This window comes from Lagenorhynchus albirostris, chromosome 10, assembly GCF_949774975.1.
Source record: "Lagenorhynchus albirostris chromosome 10, mLagAlb1.1, whole genome shotgun sequence".
Taxonomy (NCBI): Eukaryota; Metazoa; Chordata; class Mammalia; order Artiodactyla; family Delphinidae; genus Lagenorhynchus; species Lagenorhynchus albirostris.
In genome coordinates, this window is record NC_083104.1 from 37,265,224 (window position 1) to 37,282,869 (window position 17,646).

The 17,646-nt window shown below is 52.5% G+C and overlaps 3 protein-coding genes and 1 long non-coding RNA gene across 11 annotated transcripts in view; 1 reads left to right on the plus strand and 3 right to left on the minus strand.

Annotated features, from left to right (window-relative positions):
* LOC132526967 (uncharacterized) overlaps positions 1–3,825 on the minus strand; it is a 44,807-nt gene extending 40,982 nt beyond the window's left edge. For both annotated transcript variants that reach the window (XR_009542780.1, XR_009542781.1), the window contains exons 1-2: positions 3,569–3,825; positions 2,361–2,427 (exon numbers count right to left, since the gene is read on the minus strand). This is a non-coding gene — a long non-coding RNA (uncharacterized LOC132526967). The remainder of the gene's footprint in view (positions 1–2,360; positions 2,428–3,568) is intronic.
* The window catches only part of DCAF1 (DDB1 and CUL4 associated factor 1), a 93,278-nt gene extending 88,724 nt beyond the window's left edge, over positions 1–4,554 (plus strand). For 4 of the 6 annotated variants that reach the window (XM_060161718.1, XM_060161721.1, XM_060161723.1 and 1 more), the window contains 2 exons: positions 2,434–2,504; positions 3,576–4,554. In XM_060161718.1, coding sequence (XP_060017701.1) covers positions 2,434–2,504; positions 3,576–3,626 — 122 coding nt within the window. In that variant the 3' untranslated portion in view covers positions 3,627–4,554. Of the gene's footprint in view, positions 1–2,419; positions 2,505–3,575 lie in introns of all 6 variants that reach the window. The other 2 variants (XM_060161719.1, XM_060161720.1) reach the window with 2 other exon arrangements.
* RBM15B (RNA binding motif protein 15B) lies at positions 4,486–11,087 on the minus strand. Of its 2 annotated transcripts, XR_009542779.1 has the most exons (3): positions 8,370–11,087; positions 6,600–6,742; positions 4,486–5,504 (listed from the first exon to the last, which is right to left on the minus strand). XR_009542779.1 is itself a non-coding variant. In XM_060161724.1 (2 exons), exons 1-2 carry the CDS (start codon positions 11,034–11,036, stop codon positions 6,701–6,703), a joined length of 2,709 nt encoding a protein of 902 aa, XP_060017707.1. In that variant the 5' UTR covers positions 11,037–11,087; the 3' UTR covers positions 4,486–6,700. The 2 variants fall into 2 exon arrangements, 1 of the variants encoding a protein (XP_060017707.1); XM_060161724.1 differs by having other exon boundaries at positions 4,486–6,742.
* Positions 11,088–13,378: 2,291 nt separating this feature from the next.
* MANF (mesencephalic astrocyte derived neurotrophic factor) lies at positions 13,379–17,465 on the minus strand. Its single transcript, XM_060161725.1, has 4 exons — positions 17,324–17,465; positions 16,441–16,568; positions 15,284–15,425; positions 13,379–13,856 (listed from the first exon to the last, which is right to left on the minus strand). The coding sequence occupies exons 1-4, from the start codon at positions 17,406–17,408 to the stop codon at positions 13,672–13,674; spliced, it is 540 nt and encodes a 179-aa protein (XP_060017708.1). The 5' UTR covers positions 17,409–17,465; the 3' UTR covers positions 13,379–13,671.
* Positions 17,466–17,646: the final 181 nt, after the last annotated feature.

Here is a 17,646-nt window from a genome sequence, read left to right on the forward strand (position 1 = left end):
CAGTTTTTCCAGTACCTTCTCATTAGAACAGGTTTCTGAAGTCAGGTTGTCCCCTGCCTATACTAATGGACCCTGAGTAAATCACCTAATAGTTCTAAGAGTCTGCGAGCTCTGCTGCTATACTCTGCATGTTTTAAGAGGACATATATGGCAGCATCACTGTGACCTGTGTCACTGTTGACAGACTCATGCTTGCTGTGATCCTGGTTCTTCCTAGTGCTGCCCTGCCTGACTGGGGAGTAATCACTGTGATATTCAGTCATTTTTCATGTAGCTAACCTGGCCAGCATTCTTACAGCCAAGGTAGGTATTATGCCTAATATGGTAGCCAGTAACCACCTGTGGCCATTAGAATTTTAATTAAATTTAAAATTCAGTCCCTCATTTTCATGTCTACATTTCAAGTGCTCAGTAGCCACATGTGGCTACCATATTGAACAGCACAGATATAGAACATTTACATCATTACAGAAAATGTTATTGTATTGGCCTAAGCTCAGCAAACTCGAAGCCTCTTCAGAGTAGATGCTTGGTTTTTAGTCATTGGTGTTTGGTGTTGGGGGCAGTGGGAGGGAGGGAGTGTGTATGTATGGTAGGAGAGGAGAGGGTGGGTGGCAGTATATATATTTAAGCATATATGTATAAGATTCTCCTGTTCCACCGTGACCTAAATCCATTTTCTTTGGGATAAATCTTTTACATGCTTCTAGAGCTCAAGATTGAAGGCAGTTGGCTTAGGGGAGACTGACTTTCTTACCTAAGTCCTCTTGCCAAAGTTGCATTTTGAGGAAGCTCTGTGGGGTGGGAGGGATTGCCTTGTATCTGCCCATCTGCTGTTTGCCAACTTCCATTTTTTGGTACTTGGAGGTTGAGATGATTCATTGAAGGAGGATTTCCTTTGTCCCTAGCGATGGTCAGAGAGCCGGGTAAGAGGGACTCAGGGGCAAGGGAAACATGACAATATTGATGGGAATAAAAAGAAAAGTTTTACTAAACTTCTTTGTCACCTGTGACACGTGGGCACAAGTTCTGTTTCCCTTCAATTATAAGTAATATAAGGTAGGTTAGGGGAGCAGCTGGTACCCCCGACCTAAGAGTATCACTAATTTTTCCATTCTCAGTTTGAATATAAATTAATTTTGTATTTGGCCTGTAAAATTACTGCTTCCTTTATAGCCTTTTACTGGTTATTCTAGGAAATTCATTCTTTTAAGCCCAAGAGGTAATCTGGAAAACCCTAATTCTATCAGAGAATAATGTTACTTTAACTTGGTGGGAATATTTATGATGTAAAAGTGCCATTATAGATGACAAGTTGAGGACATGTCAGTTTGGGCTCTAGAACTGAGGTGGTGGCATGTGCAGCATATGTACTCTATTGCTTTCTCTGTTTTACAGAGACTGATAGCGGCTCGAAACAGAGCAGACACAAGGACCACCCTCCGTATCCTTGGTTTGCTGATATTCTGCCTTACACTAATCATCTGGTGTATTAGCTGTTAACCTTTCGGGGTTTATGGAGCCCTTTTAGGATATGATGAAAGCTGTTGTAACTATAGAAAACCACACCCACATGCCCCCATGTAACCTTGCATAAGCCCCAGATCCCAGAGATCCAATGATTGATTTCATATACAGAACCCCAGCCCTAGGAAGAGAGACACCTTGACTCTGAGGTCTTTCTCTTTCCAGTCAGTTCTGACCCCCCCCCCAAAAGCCTGTATGTTGTAGAACAACAGGTTAAATAAACATGGTAGGGACTAACACTGACTGCCTTTGCTTCCAGGGCCTTTCAGAGGGAGAGGTCCCCACCAGGGTCTGAGTTCAGGTCTCTTCAACATTTGGAGGATGAGAAAAGGCTAAGGAAGGTAGAGAAAGGGAGTCCTGCCACCTGACCACCCCTGACCCCTGAAAGTTCTGTTAAACCCTGTGCCTGACAATTATTTGCTTATGGAAGATTGTGTTCTCCTCCTCCAGCTGCATTTACAGTCCTTGGGTGTGATGCAAAGTTGTTAAGATTCTTAATTCTTAGTAGCTCTACAGCTGATGGCTAGAATAGGTCTCAGGCAGGTGGGTGTGGCAATGTTGGTTCATAGATCGCATGAGCATGAGGGGATTCTCCGCAGTCTGCCACGGGCCTTGGACACAGTGCTGTGCCTGAGTCACCCCCTTCCCTGCTCACTTCCTCCTGGAGTTCTTTCAGCAAGGAAGCTGATGAGGCTTAGTTTGTGGTTTAGCCGTGTCAGGTATTAGTTTGATCTCCATCTTGTTTTCCCTACTCCTCACCAATAAAGTCAAGCCATGCTTGTGCCCTGTTAGACCCAGGAACACTGGTTTTTCCAGCCATCACTTTTGCTTACCTTCAGGACTTCATTTTATCACGGCCATGCTTTTCTTGGTTTTACTTTATCCACTTCAGTTTTCTTCCTAAAGGAGATTGTAGTGAATGGAAGGTTTGGGAACATGCAGTTCTTCATCAGCTTTCCCCGAGTGGAGTCTCTCAGGTACGTGGGAAAGGGCTGATGAGGGATTCTTTGGAACCAGTGGCTGTCCCTCTCCTCATGGGAACCCCAGGGCCTATGGGCATTTTCAGGGCTCCAGCTCAGGACCTGCTGGCCCATTTCTCTGGGGACCTTGTTAAAATTGTTTCACAGCTTCCTAAGCTGAGAGTGATCAAAATGGGCACTAGAATTTTTCCTTTACCTTCACTCAGCAAATACTAGAGCTAGGTACTATGTTTCTCTCCGATTTCTGTCATCCAGACAGGTGCATCTACCTCACTTTGAGGGTTCTGTTACCACCTAGTTTCACCTCTTAATGGATCCTTCCAGAGGTGTTCATGTGGTCTGTTCACTGCCTGGAAGGCAGATGGTCAAGCAGAGGGTCAGACACAGTGCCACCTTCCAGGGTGCCACAGCTACTCCCTGCTGGCCTCCAGCCCAGTTTTTCTCGTATTGCTGCAAGCTCTGGCTTGTATCTTTTGGGAATTTGTTCCCTTCAGATTATATTTAGAAATTTCAGAGGAATGAATCCCAGGTTGACTACCTCTGCCTTTATGAGGTCTTCTGAGAAGAGAATGGCTGACGAGTTTAAGAGAAGTCTCATCCTTGCTTGGGCTCAGCCTGCCTTTTTAGTGGTCGTGGGGGTCAGGCAGGCCTGTGCCCACCGGAGGGACTCCAGAGGCCAAAGGACTACACAGGCTCACTCACTGATCCTATCAGCCCTGCCCCTTTGCAGCCACTCAAAGCACCATGGGCGAAAGCTTCAGAGGGGGCTTGCCTGGTCCCTTTAGGGCCTTTCAGGCAGGAGGAAGAACCTCTAGGAAGCAAGAGGGTACCATGTCCAGGTCCTTTGAAAGGTAAGCAAGCAAGAGGTCCCAGGAGTAACCATCATTGCCCAAACAGTGTATTTTCCAGAGTCAGCTCTGAGGAGTTAATTGACATGTTTTCTTCTTTCAGGAAACTGGTAATTAACCATGCTCAGGCATAAATTTATGTGTATGCAGGTGCTTTCTCCCTGAAAGCTTCCTACAAGCCTAGTGCGTAATCTAGTCTCTCCCTTTCCTTACCTTTCAGCCGACAGCTCTGACAACTCTGATTTGGAAGATGACATCATCTTATCTCTAAATGAGTGAGGAGCCATCACCACGTGGAAGAGATTCTTGGCAGGCGAGAAACTGAGTCAAATGAATTCAAAACATCTTCCCTTCCCTTTCTCCCAGGGCTCTTTTAAGGAACTGCATGCCCTGCATTCAGAGGATTATGATTTAGAGTCTCACTGGAATCTGAGTCCTTCTAAAAACAATAACCACACAAAAAAAAGACAACAGGGGTTAGGCCCTATTCTGCTTCCCCCTTCTCCTAGGATGGACATATCTTTCCTCAAGGGGGAAAAAAAAAACCCAACACGTCTCTGGGGTTATTTCACAATATATTTTCTTTGTATAATGTTCTTTACTTAAAGAACAAGAAATAGTTTTTTATAAAACTTAAAAAGAAAAAAAAAAGGCATTTATAACTGAGGGTATGAACTTATATCCACCAGGTCTCTTGTCCCTGCAGTTCATTTTCTATGGAAGAAAATGATGTCTAAATAACAATAGAGGCATTTTTACATACGTATTTAAATGAAAAGGAAAACCGTGGTTTCTTAAATTGATAAGGATTAAGAATATTTTATTATAAATATAATATATGATTTTTTTAACCTGTTTTGTTGCCTCATATGCTGTCAGGTTAATTTGTTTTCCTTTGTGCCAGAGGTGGGGAGGAGGTGCTGCTTGTTTGCTGAGTAAATGCCTAGGCTTACCCACCTTCATGGTTTGGTGGGGGGTGGGGCAGCAAGGTCATTGTGGATATTGGTTTTGTGGAGTTGAGGGAACTTAGGATATAAGTTCACTCCCTCTATTTTTCTTTGTGATTCAGTTTTTCAAAAATCTTTTTTTCTTCCCTTTCTCCCCAATGTGGAAAGTACAAATCAAAGGCCTTTTAATGTAAAGTGTATTTATTTAAAAAAAAATACAAAATAAACTACAAGTCTGTCTTTCTTTGTTTATGGCCTTTCCCTGTTCTCTTTTACCAAAGTGGGGTCTGTCCCTTTCCTTGTAGCTCTAGCCAGGCAATAAAGACGCCTTCCAAGAGAGGCAGCCCAGGACGGGGTGAGAACACGTTCTGCCCAAATAAAGCACTCTGGGGAGAAAAGCAGCTTAGTTACAGCATCTAACCCTGGTCTGCTGCTCGCCCCGAGGAGGACTGGGCAGGGGGCAGAGGGAGGTGCTCAGGGCACTGTCCACTCCGCACGCCTCTCTCTATCCTGGGTTCTAAAGCAAGAAGGCAGCTCCAGAGTAGATTTGGTGGAGCTGGAACGTTAGGGGTCCTGGGAGTTTGTGGAGCAATGAGCTGGCAAAGCTAGGGAGTGAAAGCATTTTGGCCATCCCTGTAGTTGGGTGACTGACTGTCATTACTGTTTTCTGAAGGGAGTACAACAGTAGACCTGGGCAGTTCTTCAGTTTTGGCAGTTTAGGGGCAGCTAGGGCTTGGTCAGGCTGGGTTTGCAGGTATTTCACAGGCCTCTACAACTGGCCTGTGGTTAAACTGTGCTACCACCAGGGAAAGTACCAGATGCTTTTACCTTTTCACTCACCCCACCCCACCCCCTTCTTACCCACAATAAATAGGAGACCCTAGTCTCTTTCTTCCTTTGAGTTTGCCCGGTTCCTATCATATCATATAGGTATTTATAGCTAAAGAGACTTTTCTCCCTTTGCTAAGAGGACAAATTTGTGAAGTAAATAAGCAAGACAAGACGGCTAAAACTCACCAGGGGCTGGTGAAGCCCTGCTGGGCTTCGGAGCACCATACAGTTCATCACACACACTGAAGTGGTTGGTCCTGTGTCACACACAGGCACCTCTTGGTCCTCTAGAGAGCAGAGGTCTCAGCTCTTAGGTTGCTTCATGCCTCAGCTTAAATGGACTGCTAACACCTAACCAGTGGACTAGTTTGCTGGTGCATTAGAAGAAAACAGGTTAAAAGTCAAGAAGCATTAAACGCATTGTATTCTAGTCATTAACTGAGCAGAGCCAGTCTCCCTGAACTCTGCCAGCAGCTCTTGGGAACACCCACAGGTCTCTTGGGTGGAGATGGGGACCTGCAATAAGAAAGCACACTCCTGTTCAACTTGACAACACTCCCTTAGGGAAGTGCCCTAAGAGGCTAAGGAAACATCAGCTCTCTTTATCTGCCAGGCAGGGCTCATGATCTCAGTCACTTAGGAAGAAACACGCGGAATAGTAGCAAACCGCCAATGAGGCAAATTTCGCCTTAGGTTGATTTTTGCCTTTAAGCCACACCTCAGATAGAACCTGAACCCCAGGTGGAGGCACAGGTTGCCTGCAGTTAAATAGTTCTCTCTCTGGGGGCAGCATCATAAATCAACCAGGGGCTTGACCACCTGACCTACCCTTGCTAGTGCCGGCCAAGGCCTTTCTGAGAAACGTTACAGAAGCTGCTGTCTTAAGAGAGGAAGGAAGGAGTTGAGAAGAGGGTCCAAGAAAGAGGAGGAGGATGGTCACACAGCAGGAAAACTCTGTAGTTCAGTTTGGGGCCAGAAAGCACCTATCCCTCAAGACAGGTGAACAAAGAAAGGGATAAGTGTCCTCTCCAGCCAGACTTTCTAGGTTTCTGTCTGGGAAAACTAGGAGGTGTAGTATTCTGGGTCCTGAGCACCCACTCTATGAAGGAACAGCCCAGAGAAGTCTTGGGCTTAATACAGCAAGGCGGCTCTGGCCTGTGACCCAGGCATTCGTCCCCACCTCATCTGCTCTAAACAAGATGAGGCCCATTCCTCCTTCTGGTGGTTCCAACTGCCTGGAATGGTGCAGCTGTGGCCTACAGTGCCTCGCACTGCTTTGCTCAGATACCTGGCAGTTGTGGCCAAAGCTCAAGTACAAACAGGCAAATAAACACATTTAACACTTCTTGTGTTTGTTATGAACATGCATTTTCTCTCACGAGTACCAGCTGAAGCCTAGTGCAGTACTTCCCCAGGCGCCTTCCTTGCCCTGTTTATTTTAAATCTCTAAGGTCTCAAAAAGTCACCTCTTTCACTGTCCTTGTGGAGAGGCATGTATTGTCCATGAGGTCCGCACTGAGCCCCCGCCTCCATCTCACGAACTGTCTCTCTCAACACATCCCAGCTGTCACCTGCGCTGCCTCGTGCCAGCCAGGGTAGTGGACCAGACCTAGAGAGAGGACAGCACGGTCAACAGAATCCGGAGTTCCTGGTCATTTGGGGGCTCATTTCCCTTACTGGAGCTTCTGTTCTCCCTCAGCCTTGACAATGATCCTTTTAAAACATCTAAACTGCCACAAACATTGTGAAAAATAGTGTTTGGGCTGTGCTCTATGGTGACAACTGCTGTGTGACTGATTTCCCTCCCTGGTCCCTGACAGTGCTGGCCATACTGTCTTAGTAGAGATGCGTGGCCACAGAACTTCAAGCCATCTTTCCCTCCCAGCTTGATGCCTCCACATTCCTCCGCAGCTCAGCTTGAATGGCTGAGAGCTCTAGCACTGCCCAACACCTCGGCAACTGTGACATTTCCCCACAGAAGCACCTCTCTCCCAGTGGTCCCCACCTCTGCAACATCAGGGCAAGAGGCCTAGGCATAAGTGCCTACTTGTATCTGGGAAAGTTATGTCAGTTAGCAAGAGCATTTTCCTAACCCACTGTACTACCTCAAAAACTCTTCAGGCCAAGGATTCAGTGTCTCTCACAAAGCTCTAGTGACTGGGCAGAGGCCCACTCCATTGACACATCAGCCCCAAACAATCAAAGGAAAAGCCAGAATTCACAAACACCGGGAAAGTTTCAAGAATTAACCAAGGAAAGCTGCCTCCCGCTCTCCATTCCAGCATTTGGCCTCCACTGTCCCTTGGAGTCCGAGGCAGCTGTCTCCAACCGGGTATCCCTGGGCTGCTGCATTAAGGCTAGAAGGGAGGCTGAACAAGAAAAGGAGGCCCCACGGATCCATGGTACCAAGACCCCAATATTGCACTGCTCCTCCCATGACTACAAGACCACACAACTGCTAAGGTCTACGTGCTTTCAAAAAGGCCTGAAGACTAGGTGCTTTGTTCAACAGCTACAGCTCAAACTGATGGACACACACATTGTTCAGGGCAAGAAAACAAAAAACTACCACAGCTGCTGGCTAGACTTAGGCTCAACCCCTTCCTGTGCATGGGCTCTGCTCAATCTGGCATGGCAGGGTCCAAAATGAAACCCACCTGCTCTCAGCCAAGATAAAAAAACAAATGTGAGTAAAGTCCTGATTCAGCCCTAAGAGCTGAGGGGCTGAGAGCCACCAATGCAGGAGGACTGTGAGATACCCCAGTGGTGGAAAGATGATGTAGGGCATTTGTGTGCATGCAGCAGGGAAGTCTTCCATCCTTTGAGAAAAAAAACTTGATTAAACCAGGACTCTGAACAGGATTAAAAATCCATCCTCTGACAAAGGCTTTACTGACAACTTTCCATACAGTTAGTCAAAAAATAAAAAAATACAGAACACAGCAGACATTATCTCATACACTAGAAACCAACATGACAGAAGTCCCTTCTCATTTTTCTCATCACTGTAAAAAAAAAAACAAAACAAAAAAAACACCCCAAAACCTAAGAATTTAGTTTTGGTGGGGGAGGACTTTGGTCCCCTACCAAATGAACCGAAATAAAGCAGCAGAGAATTCAAACCAAGGGGGTAAGTTTTGGAGTGGGGGGGAAGGCGGGGGGTGGGGGTGGGGGTTAGATCTTAAAATAACTGCTTTTGTGGAAAAGACAGGTTCAGGCTAGGCTGCGTCTCTTACTATAACTATCACCATGTGTTCTTCCTCTAGCTTTCCCAATGTCCTCAGTGCTGACTGGAGGTACTGCTGTGAAAAGTCGCAGGGAGGGAAGGCATAGAGCATGCCCGTGCTGTCTCTGCCCTTGGACCCACCCACTGGCAGGCTGATCACCCCTGCAGCCTGCTTCTGTTTCAAGTAGGAGACCAGGTTCCTGAGAAGCCGCCTCTGTAGGCCTGGCTCCACCGTGGGCATCCCCTCAGTGCCAGGCCCACTGGGGGTCGCCTGTGTGGCTAGGAGCACTGCGTAGCCATTGGGGCTCCCCTGCTTGATGCGTCGTGTGACCTCATCGAGCTTGGGCTGGTCCAGTCGAAGGCGCTGGGCAATCTTCAGCTGGGTCAGCTTACTCCCAGAAGTGTGGTCTTTGAGGAGACTGCTGATAACCCCCTGGTCCCCCTCTAGGATGTGCATAGATGTCGGGAAGCAGCTGTTTTTCAACACTAGAAGCCCATTCCAACCTAGCTGCAGTGTCTGGGCATACTCTGAAAGATTCTTGAGCTTTTTGGTCTCGTGTTTTGGCTCTTCAAGAGGCTTGGGCTCAGCCTCAGTGGTCCGATGATTGCGCTCGCTCTCCCGAGTCTTCTTCCCGTGGGAAGAGTCTGGAGCCTCATGATGGTGGTGGTGGCTCCGCTCCTCAGCCCCGTGTCTGCTGTTGCTGAGGGAGTTGCTGCTCGATTCCTTGGTCCCTTCACTGGAATGGTTTTCCTTGCGGCTGCGCTCAGGGGTGCGGTCAGAGCCTCGGTCCACAAGCTGCCCAGCACCCTTGGTCCTGCTCCGTTCCTCATAAGGGGAGTGGGTTGTCCTCCCACGATCACTGGAAAGGCTCCGGCGCTTCCGCCTGTCCTCCCAGGGCTTGGGCAGGCCCCGGTCCCCATCTCCTCCCCAGCGCTCACCACTCCGGCTGCGCACTGAGCGGCTGTAGCCCTCGAGGCTGTTTCGGCGGTCAGAGCTTTTACTGGGGCTGGTCCAGTCCCCTTCCAAAAAGGTCCGGTCTCGGTCTGAGTAAAGGAGGTGTGGGGGGGTCCTATCCCTCACCCGCAGGTCGGCATCCAGGTTTCGGTGCCGGGTGTATCCATCTGGGAGCAGCTCGTAATGCACAGGGAGGGGTGAGGGCTGGTACTGCTGGGGATACCGAGTCTCCTCTGCTTTGGCAAAATCCACCCGCAGCCTGCGGTCTGGACCTCCCAAGGGAAAGCCCCTCATTTTAGCACAGGCGGCCTGGGCTGCGTCCAAGCTTTCGTACTGGATGTAGGCAAAGCTATCTCCTTTGACATGATCAATGGTCCGAATGCTCCCAAAGCGGTCAAACTCCCGGGCCAGAGCCGCCAGTGAGGTGTTAGGTCCCAGGCCACCCACCCAGAGGCGAGTAGTGGGGTTGGCCTTGCCATATCCTATCTTAATGGGGTTGCGGCCAATCACCCGACCCGACATGGCCACCTTGGCCCTGTGGGCCATGTCTAGGTTCTGGAATTTGAGGAAGGCATACGCACCGCCCTGACCACGAGCGGGTCTCTTGATGACCACCTCCTCAATGATGCCGTACTTCTCGAAAGCCCGTCGCAGCTCCACCTCTGACACGCTGTGGTCCAGGTTCCCGATGAAGAGGTTGCGCGTAGCCCGCTGGTCGTCCTCAGGCATCAGGTCCTCCTCGCACACCGCCGGGTAGCCATAGGGTCGCCCGCGGTCGTCATACAGCCCATAGTAGTCCAGGGCCCGCTCACGGGATAGTCCTACGGCGGCGGCGGCGGCGGCAGCATCCAGGGCAAAGGCTGCAGCGGCGTGGCGGGCGCGGGGCTCCCGCAGTGGCGGGGCGGCAACCGGGGACAGCGAACGCTGCTTGTACTGGTAGCCGCCGTGCAGCGGGAGGTAGCCGAGCGGGTCAGCGGGCGCGGGTGGCCCCGGGGGCGGCGTGGAGGCGGCCGCGCTGCTGCTGCTGCTTCGCCGGCTGCTCCCGCCGCCGCCGCCGCGCAGGTACACGGGCTCCACCTTGAGCGGACGGTCGTAGAGCAGCAGCTGGCGGGCCAGGGCGTGCTGGCGGGCCTCGCGCGCGTCCTGCGGGTGCCGGAAGTTCACGTAGGCCACGCGGCCCAGCTCAGGCGTGTGCGACAGGCGCAGACTGATCTCGCCGAAGCGCTTGAACTGGTGGAAGAGCCGGTCCTCGAGGTGCTCGGCGGGCAGCGCGGGACTCAGGCTGCTGATGAGCAGCGTCTTGTATTCGGGTGCGGCTGCTGATGAGCCGGGACCCGCGGGCTCGGCCCCGGGAGGCGGCGGAGGTGGCGGTAGTGGAGACGCGCGGGGCGAAGTGCCCGAAGCGCTCGGGTCTCCCGAGGCCTTGGCACCGCGTCCGCCGCCGCCGGCGCCCGAGCCTGAGGAGCGGCCGCTGCTCGCACGGTGATTCGCGTCCCCGGCGCCGCGGCCGTCGCGATGTCCGCCGCCGCCGCCGCCGCCCCCGCTACCACGGGGTTTGTCGCGGGCCCGCGTTGGAACGGGGTGCTTGACGCCACCCGAGGCCTTGTGCGCCGCCCGCCGCCCGCCCGCCTCCGCCTCCCGTTCGCGCTCCCGCGGCCGCTTGGCCGACGATGACGAGCCGCGCCCGCTCGGGCTCGAGTCTCGCTCGCTCTGCCTCTTCATGGCGCCGGCGCGGCGGGCGGGCGGGCGGCCCGCAGGCCCCTCACAGCGGCGGCGGCGGCGGCGGCTGCCGAAGAGGCAGCGCCCCCGGCACCGCCATCTTGGACAAAAGGACTCGGCGCGGCGGCGGGGCGGGAGCTGCGCCCAGGGCCTGGGCGTAGCGTTATCAAGCTGCGCCGGCCGTGCCACGTGACCCCGTGGTGGGCGGGGCGAGAGCTGCGCCGGGCGTGCGTCATCAGTTTGCGCCCCCCCCCGTTCCACGTGACCCCGGGGCAAAGTGGGCGAGCGCGGCCAGGATGTGAGCTCTGGCGCCACGGCGCGGCCGACGTGGACGAGGCTCGGGGCTCCACGGTGATTGGAGACCTCGAAAGAGCCAGCCCAGGAGGCTGCAGGACGTAGGCCTCTGGCTCCCGGCTACGGGGCCCGCACTGATGGCAGCGGCTGTGGCAGCCTCTGTCGGCGCGTGGGTCCCAGGCCTTGACCCAGCGGCTTCTTTACGTGGTATTCCCAACTCCAGGACTAGGCTTGGGTGATCCCCGTGCCCTGCCACGGCATCTCCTGACTGGGGTCCAGCATGGACAACCCCAAGGACCGAAACACGCCGCTCCCTAGTACCCATGCCCCATATCCCGAGCATCCCCTGCGTTCAGGTTCACTTGCAACAGCGGCGCTCCCCCTCTCCCCCGCCCCGAAAGGCCATGAGGACTATGGCTATGCATGCAGAAGGCGCGACCTGTCTGGGCCCTGGGCACAGAAATCCGAAACAAACCTGCGGTTTCCAGAGTGGGAATAGTCTCCTTGGCGCCACAGGGCCCCACCCTCTGCTCTGGGCATTAGAGCACACAGAGGGCTATAAGGGTAGGGCCGTGAAGCCAAGGGCGAAGAGAACACCAAACCCGGCGGTTACCCAGTTTGCCACGCTTACCTCTCCCTGGCCAGTGCCCTTCTGTCCACCTCCGTGGTGGTGAGGTGAGAGGGAATCCTGACAAGGAGCCAAACCCCTTGGGGAAGCTTTCATTCTCCATGGAGAGTTGCTGGAGGCTTCGCAGAACCGGACCCAACTTCGGCCACAGAAACCGTGGAGTGGGGAAGAGCGGACCACAGCTCTTCCCTCCTCCCACGGCCAGAACGCTGTGGGAGGAGCTCCTGCAACAGCGAAGGCAGGTGCAAGAGGAAAGTCTTAGAAGAAACACCTGTTAACATTCCACGTCTCCTTTCACAGATAATCTTGGGGATCAGCTCTAGGGTAGTAGTAGTTGGGCTGTCTTCCCTGCTCACTGTGGCCTGGAGGGCACAAAGGCCACAGGAACAGAGACCTAGGGTGCTAGGCTGAAACAGCTCCATCTCCAAAGACTTCTGGCTCCAGCCATGGATTGTCTCAGCACCGTTCAGGGGGGCTCAGGATACTTTGTGCTTGTCAGATCTTTTTTTTTTTTTGCTTGTCAGATCTTAACAGCCCATCTAATTCCTCCAAACAGGGAACACTTGGCCTAAGAGACGACCTCACTTTCCTCTCAGACATGGTGCTGTAGAGGTGAAAAATGTGGGCCTGGGCCTGCTTGCTCCTGCCAGGCATTAGTGGACCCCCACAGCAAGCTGAGAGGGCCCTTTACGTAGGTAAACTGAATTTAGGAACTGTACAAATGATGTGACCCAAAGTCAGAGCAATTCCTTAGAAAGCACTGCTTCTTAGTCCTTCCCTTCAGGTGGTCTCTGCAGGCATGAGGAGCAGAGGTGTCTCCACTGAGTCACAGTTCATGCTGATAACTGGGTTTCCCAAGCACCAACCCCAAAGAGAGCAACTAAAAAACCAGACTCCAGGGACATGCTCTCGGGACCTCAACTGTTAGGCTTATCTTGGGTAAACAAAGGCAAAAGGCAGCCTCTCATCGGCTCTCTGTACAAACCAACTCCTGCCAGTCTTGCAAATTCCCAATTAGGCACCAAAGACTTAGGACTGACACTAGACCACAAACTCAGATGAGCAAGTAGATGGCCAGATCTGGACACTGACTGGTGGAGGTAGCCAGGCCATCAGCATCTTTAGAAATGTGACAGTACTGAACATAGGCAGTTATTGAAGTCATCGTCACAGAAAAGTGCACTAAACCTCAGTCCTGCTCACAGCCAAGCCCCATGTCAGCCCCTCTCATGTAGGTAAGATAGTCCCTGTGGGCTGGGGGTATCAAGCCCAACATTCTCCTTGAGCGACCCTCCGGTCCTGCACAACCCCACGTGCCTCAGTCCCCCTGGCATCTCCAGCACTGACTGGTGGTCGAGGGACAAATGTGAATATACCTGAAAACTCTTTATAAACTGGAAAGCATAAACCGGTGAAATCTTCATTATGGGTAAAACCCAATTTCAGTATTCACTTTAATTCTTCAAAGACAGCTAGAAATTTTCTTCCTTTAATAAAAAAATCCCAGACATACTTTGAAGTCCTAGAGTAAATCGGCAACAGAACAAAGTGAATCCCCCCCAAGGGGGCGCTGTGGACCCAGCATCATCAGGAAAGCTCCAGGCTTCAAGCCTGACTTTGTCAGGAGCCTGCCTAAAAAATAAATTACAAAAAGGCTGTTTGGGACAGACACAGATGAAGTGTTTTTCCCCTCAGGTGCAGCAGGCATCGGGTAGACTACAAATCAGTCCGTGAACTGGCTGCCTTGGGGGCGTATTTAGGCATCAGTTCATTAATCTTCCGGATGTAGTCAGACTTTTCTGCACAGCCTTTGCACGTCTCTCCCCAGTCGTCCAGGATCTTCTTTAGCTCTTTAACTCGAAGCTTCTTCAGGTCTACTGTGCTCAGGTCGATCTGCTTGTCTGGAGAGAGCAGGGAGAATAACCAGCTAGGTGGGAGAACAGCAGACCCCAATAGTCCCGCACATCCAAACCATCCCTTAAAACAAGCAGCCCTACTGATCGCAGGGAGACACATGCAAGTGTGTCAGTGCCCACTGCCCCCAAGAGGGAGAACTAGCCCAGGCCCCTTCACCAGGAAGGTGGGTCTCATGCTGGCAATGTCCACCACAGACATGCAGGTGTCACCAGGGACAGGGATGGAGGCCATGTGGTCCTTACAGGAGGAACCTTATAGGAGGAATGTGGCTCCCACTCCAAGTGCCTCTTAAACAGTCACAGTGCAGCCCACACCACTGTAGAATAAGAGCTCCAGGGTGACAGAGCAGATAGATCCCCTAGCCTCAACTGCCCAACACAGACCATGGTCGGGCCCTTGAGTTAGAAGCTTACTCTTCCATGACCACTTATGCCCAAAGAGAGACCCTGAGTCATCAGAACTGAACCAAGATCACTCTCAGAAGACCAGTTATCCTTGACACAAGTGGGCGAACACAGCCCTTGGACACTCAATTCACAATAAAATATGTTGGTGCTATTTAAATTTTACAGAAGAGGACAATGATTCCTGGCCCTGACTCTTTCTGAAGACCTGAACTGTTTTTCCCACCAGAGACTTATTCAGCAAAAGAGATGCTGTGCGCCCATAATCTTGGGCCTTCTCGTTGGGACACAGCCATTCTTTTTTAAAATAATAAAGATCGCTGGACCTTCAGAGCTTGCAGTCAGGACAAGCCTGTTTTTTTTTTTTTTTTGCGGTACGCGGGCCTCTCCCGCTGCGGAGCACAGGCTCCAGACATGCAGGCTCAGTGGCCATGGCTCACAGGCCTAGCTGCTCCGCAGCATGTGGGATCTTCCCTGACCGGGGCACGAACCCGTGTCCCCTGCATCAGCAGGCGGACTCTCAACCACTGCGCCACCAGGGAAGGCCAGGACAAGCCTGTTAAAGGCAAGTCAGACTACGTCCCTTCTCTGGCCGAAAACCAACATTCTCATCTTCCCTCAGACTAAAAGCCAAATCTTCACCAACTTGCAAGGCCCTCTGTGACCTGCCCACCCATCTGTCATGCCACTGGTTGCTTTTGCACTGCCTGTTTCCTCTGCCTGAAATGCTCTTCCATTAGTTATGCCCTTGGCTAATCCCCCACCTCCTTCAAAGTTTGCTGAAATGTCACCTCCTCGATGAGGCCTATTCTAACCTCCACCCACCATGATGCAAGGTGAGTCTGTGCACTGCCCCCCGCCCCCACCATTTAACACCACCAACCATGCTGTATAACTCACTCGTGAAGGCTCTAGTTTATCACGTGCCTTCCCCAGCTAGAAAGTAAACTTCATTAATGCCTGAGCAAGGAGTGGGTTCGGTGTTGGTTAAATAAGGCCACACTCACCGTATTTTAGCTCACAGATCTGGCTGTCCTTCTTCTTGAGCTTCTCACAGATCTTCTCCACAGGGATGTGGTGGGCCAGGGGCTTCGACACCTCGTTGATGATCTTGGTGGCTGCATCATCTGTGGCCCCAATGTAGTAGCACTGCAGCAAGAAAGGACAATGGCCTTCAGGAGGTGCCACTTGAGAGCTGTCTCCTCCAAAGCATACTGACATCTGAAAACATCTTCTTTCTCTGCCAGGGCCTCATTTTCCCATGCCCCGCCTGTACTGGCAGTCAGATTCAGTCAGTGTAAACCCCAGGCTCTTAATACACGCTTGGTCCCAGAGCTGACGACAGACACCAGATGAATTTAAAAGTCACCACGGTTCAAACCTTTAAACAGAAAGACAGACAAACCAGAGACTGCCAGGGAAGTTAAAGCTACAAAAGCCATCGTTTCATTAGGGCTCTTGTCCTCAATTCAGCCTTGGCCTACCCTGGGCACACTTTGTAATCTTCTACTACCCTCACACATGTCAAGATTACTCTGGCCTCTGGGCATTCACACTGGTTATTCCCTCTGCCTGGGATGCTCTTCCCCCTTCACAATGATGACCCTTTCTCAGAAAAATTCTTTTTTTTTTTTTTTTTTTCCAGTACGCGGGCCTCTCACTGTTGTGGCTCTCCCGTTGCGGAGCACAGGCTCCGGACTCGCAGGCTCAGCGGCCGTGGCTCACGGGCCCAGCCGCTCCGCGGCATGTGGGATCTTCCCAGACCGGGGCACGAACCTGTGTCCCCTGCATCGGCAGGCGGACTCTCAACCACTGCGCCACCAGGGAAGCCCTCAGAAGAATTCTTAACTACTGTCTAAATCAGCACCCACTCATTCCATCCTGGTCCATTTTCTGCATGACACCCATCCCACTGCATCATTTGCCTGTCATTGCTCTCCCCTGGTTTCCAGTGCCCAGCACACAGTAGGTGCTTAATCAGTACTAAGAGGGTAACATCACAACTGCAGAATACAGAAAGCCCTTCAGTCCCACATTAGTTAACTGACAGAACATCTGGCCTCCTGAATAGACAAGTGGGCAGGGCCTTTTACTGAGAGGCCTGTGAAGCAGAGGGTCAAACACTGGCCAGGGCCAGCTTGGGGAGGGTCAGACAGCTACTCACCAACCGATTCTCTTTGCCTCTTGCTTCACGGCAGAACTTTATAAGTTCTTTTTCAATAGAGGCTGGTGAGAATGTGACATCTCTGTCTTTGAGGTCCTGGTAAAATCTTCCCAGATAAGAAATACAAACTGGAAAAGAGAGGGAAGGGAGATGCTCAGCAATCACCAAGTTGCACCGCAATTCGCCAGGAGGGAACTCCGTCAGCAATTTTAATAGGAGACACGGAGAAAGGTGAGTTTTTCCATCACCGATTTTCTCAGGTGCCCACAGGTAGACAGAACCGCGCTCCGGGTTGCTGGGCCCCCTGGTTCACCCAGGGCATACGGGGAACGAGCATCACCCAATGACCCAAAAAAGGCTCCTCCCTGCTTTTTCCATAAAGTTTAAGCCAAGACTGAACACGTGTCCTTGAAATGGACTCACTGTGACCTCATAAATGGACAAACTGGAGGCCGAAGAAAACAGCGATCCAAATGCTGCTCATTTCCAAATACAACACCGAACTCCGAGGTGCGGCTTCGCAACCCCATCAGACAAGGCGCGGTGCCCACGGCCGGCATGGAGCCGGGAGCCCCCTGGCCGGGAGCCTCTGCCCAGTGATGGGAAAGGACCAAAACTCCAGCGTTATCTCAATTTCAGGCCAAGTTTTCTGCACGATCTAGTCCCAGCTTCTTCTCGTCGGACCAATGTTTTGTAGGCCCAGGAAATGTTTTCTAAGAGGCCCGGCGTCGGCCCTTCCTCTGGCGGACCCCTCTGGGGCCGGCCGCCCCCGCCGCCCCCGCCCGTATCAGCCCCTGCCACTGGGCCGCTCAGTGGTTTGGTTAGGTTTGGCACCGCCGCCGCCAGGCGGGCCACAGCGCACGGACCCCCAACCCCGCAGCACCTTCGCAGTCGCCCGGCCGCAGCGCCCGGCTGCCCGGCAGCACGCTCAGAGCCAGCGCCACCGCCAGCCCGTGCGTGGCCCACATCCTCCTCCACCCGCCGCCGCCGCCGCCACCGCCCGACTACACCGCGCCCGCAGAGCCCCGCTTCCTCCAGGTCCGGGCCGCGCGCCGTGGCTCCCCATTGGTGGGTGCTCTCCGCGCCCTCCCACACACCATGCCTCCATTGGTCCACGCGCCTCGGAGCCCAGACGGGCGGCTCCACGCTGCCCTTCCCCATTGGCTGGTGGCGTCGCCCGCCCTCGGCCCTAGACAGTTGTCGGCT

Bases quoted from the DNA above. Each gene is read 5' to 3' on its own strand.
- RBM15B (XM_060161724.1), bottom strand. From the start codon at position 11,036: ATGAAGAGGCAGAGCGAGCGAGACTCGAGCCCGAGCGGGCGCGGCTCG. The intron at 6,743-8,369 runs GTAAGAGACGCA...TCCTCTCTCTAG, and splicing joins AACACATGGTGATAGTTATA to GTCTGGTCCACTACCCTGGC.
- MANF (XM_060161725.1), bottom strand. From the start codon at position 17,408: ATGTGGGCCACGCACGGGCTGGCGGTGGCGCTGGCTCTGAGCGTGCTG. The intron at 16,569-17,323 runs GTGCTGCGGGGT...TCTCTTTTCCAG, and splicing joins GCGGCCGGGCGACTGCGAAG to TTTGTATTTCTTATCTGGGA. The intron at 15,426-16,440 runs GTGAGTAGCTGT...TTCTTGCTGCAG, and splicing joins GAGGCAAAGAGAATCGGTTG to TGCTACTACATTGGGGCCAC.